Source organism: Amborella trichopoda, chromosome 9 (genome assembly GCF_054954075.1).
Source record: "Amborella trichopoda isolate Santa Cruz 75 chromosome 9, AtrichopodaSantaCruz75HAP2 v2.0, whole genome shotgun sequence".
NCBI lineage: Eukaryota > Viridiplantae > Streptophyta > Magnoliopsida > Amborellales > Amborellaceae > Amborella > Amborella trichopoda.
Window position 1 is genome coordinate 41,706,625 of NC_142344.1, and position 2,230 is coordinate 41,708,854.

General features: G+C 44.8%; 1 protein-coding gene across 1 annotated transcript; it reads left to right on the plus strand.

The window, feature by feature from the left end:
• The first annotated feature begins 438 nt into the window (after positions 1-438).
• LOC105421034 (uncharacterized) lies at positions 439-1,606 on the plus strand. Its single transcript, XM_011626895.1, has 2 exons — positions 439-939; positions 1,052-1,606. Exons 1-2 carry the CDS (start codon positions 439-441, stop codon positions 1,604-1,606), a joined length of 1,056 nt encoding a protein of 351 aa, XP_011625197.1.
• Positions 1,607-2,230: the final 624 nt, after the last annotated feature.

Below are 2,230 nucleotides of genomic sequence, written 5' to 3' on the forward strand. Positions count from 1 at the left end.
TTTTAGGTATAAGCCAATGATTGGGTGCTCCTGTGTTAAGTTGAATATGCTGAGGGCTCGTACCAACAATTGGAGTTTCAGCAATGAGAACATCGAAATGCTCGGTGAGTTTTATAGGATTCTGGAGGCAATGACCTAAATGATGAAGGAGTCGATGACAGCTCAGTCTACACCTACCCCAGAGCAAAACGACAGTGGCGCTTGATAGAAATATTTAGAAGGATGACGCCCTCAAGCTTTTTGGGGCAAGGAGGAGTAGAGAAGGCTGAGAGGTGGAAGAGATAGATAGAAAATATTCTAGAGGTATTGCACTGCTCAGATGAACAAAAGGTCAGGTTGGGAGCCTTTATGTTGGAAGGGGAGGCTGAATATTGGTGGAACTCGGTGAAGCAATCTTAGAGCAAATCAGGGACTGAGACCACTTGGGACAACTTCTTGATGGCATTCGATGAGAAGTATTTCCCAGACTCCGTCAGGGAGAGGAAGAAAGTAGAATTTATTGAGCTTCAGCAAGGGGGCATGACAGTGGAGCAGTACGCCTCTAAGTTTGCAGAGCTGTCTAGATACACACCCCACATTATCAACATCAACACGCGAAAGGCGGCCAAATTTGAGAGGGGCCTTCGGTCGGACATCAGAGGGAGAGTATTGTTGGCCAATTTGAAGTTATACTCCCCTTTAGTAGACCTCGCCCTAAAGATTGAAAGGGACTATGAAGACCACAGATCAAGGAAGGAAGGAAAGATGAAGGTCGTACCATCGAGAAAGTTTGGGAAGAAGCCCCGACAGATCCCAAGAAGGGATGTTAGAGAAGGAGCTTACAAAAATTTCCCGGGCAACAGAGAGAATGATCGACACCCGGTCTGCCCTCATTGTAGGAAGGATAACCATTCGAGTGTTACCGAAAGTAGAATATATGCCACCGGAGTGGCAGGCCTGGTCATTGGGTTAAGGATTGCCCTATGGAAAAGGCAGATGATCAACTGAAGACACAAGGGTGAGTGTTTGCCCTCACTGAACAGGAAGCTAAGGTATCTACCTCGGTGATCAGAGGTGTGTCTCTATTTGTGGTATTAAAGCTAGAGCTCTGATTGATTCTGGTTCCTCTCACTCTTTTGTTGCACCTCATTTTGCCTACTATCTAAATGTTGAACCTACATGTCTTGATTATACTCTAACAGTGTGCACGCCTGTAGAGGATTCTATGGAAACTGATAGAGTGTATCGAAAGTGTGGAATTACAATTGATATGTGTGACCTGCCCGTAGATTTGATCCTCCTAGAGATTCAGGATTTCGATGTTATTCTGAGCATGGATTGGTTGTACACACACTATGCCACCGTCAATTGCCATGAGAAGAAAGTAACCTTTAAACGCCCTGCTCAAGCTGAGCTACACTTTGAGGGTACTAGGGATACTTCCCCTCTGCACTTTATCTCTACTCTTAGGGCCTCTCGCCTCCTAACTAAGAGAAGTGAAGGTATCCGGCCTATGTGGTTGAAATCGGGACGTCCAGACCCAGCTAGAAGGAATACTAGTAGTGAGAGAGTACCTCGAGGTCTTCCTGGAAGAGTTACCATCCCTACCTCCAATAACGGAGGTTGAATTTGAGATAGATGTAGTCCCTGACACTGCTCCCATTTCTAAGGCCCATATTGAATGGCTCCAACAGAGTTGACAGAGTTGAAAGAACAGTTGCAGGAATTGTTACACTAGGGATTCGTCCGACCTAGTGTGTCACCCTGGGGTGCATCAGTCCTATTTGTGAAAAAGAAGGATGGATCCCTGAGACTGTGCATTGACTATAGGCTGTTGAACCAAGTAACAGTAAAGAATAAGTATCCCCTGCCTAGAATTGATGACCTTTTTTACCAACTCCAAGGGGCTTAAGTGTTTTCAAAGATTGCTCTCCGCTCGGGTTATCATCAATTGCTGGTCAAAGAGGGAGACATCTCAAAGACCACTTTCAGAATTCGATAAGGTCACTATGAATTCCTCGTAATGCCGTTCGGGTTGACCAATGCCTCTGCTGTATTCATGGACTTGATGGATAGAGTGTTCCGACCTTTTTTAGATGATTTCGTAGTGGTATTTATCGACGAAATTTTTGGTATATTCGAAAAGCTCGGAACCACATGGACAACATCTGAGAATGGTTTTGCAAACTTTGAAGTCAGAAAGATTGTATGTTAAGTTAAGCAAGAGTGAATTTGGCTCCCTAGTTTATCT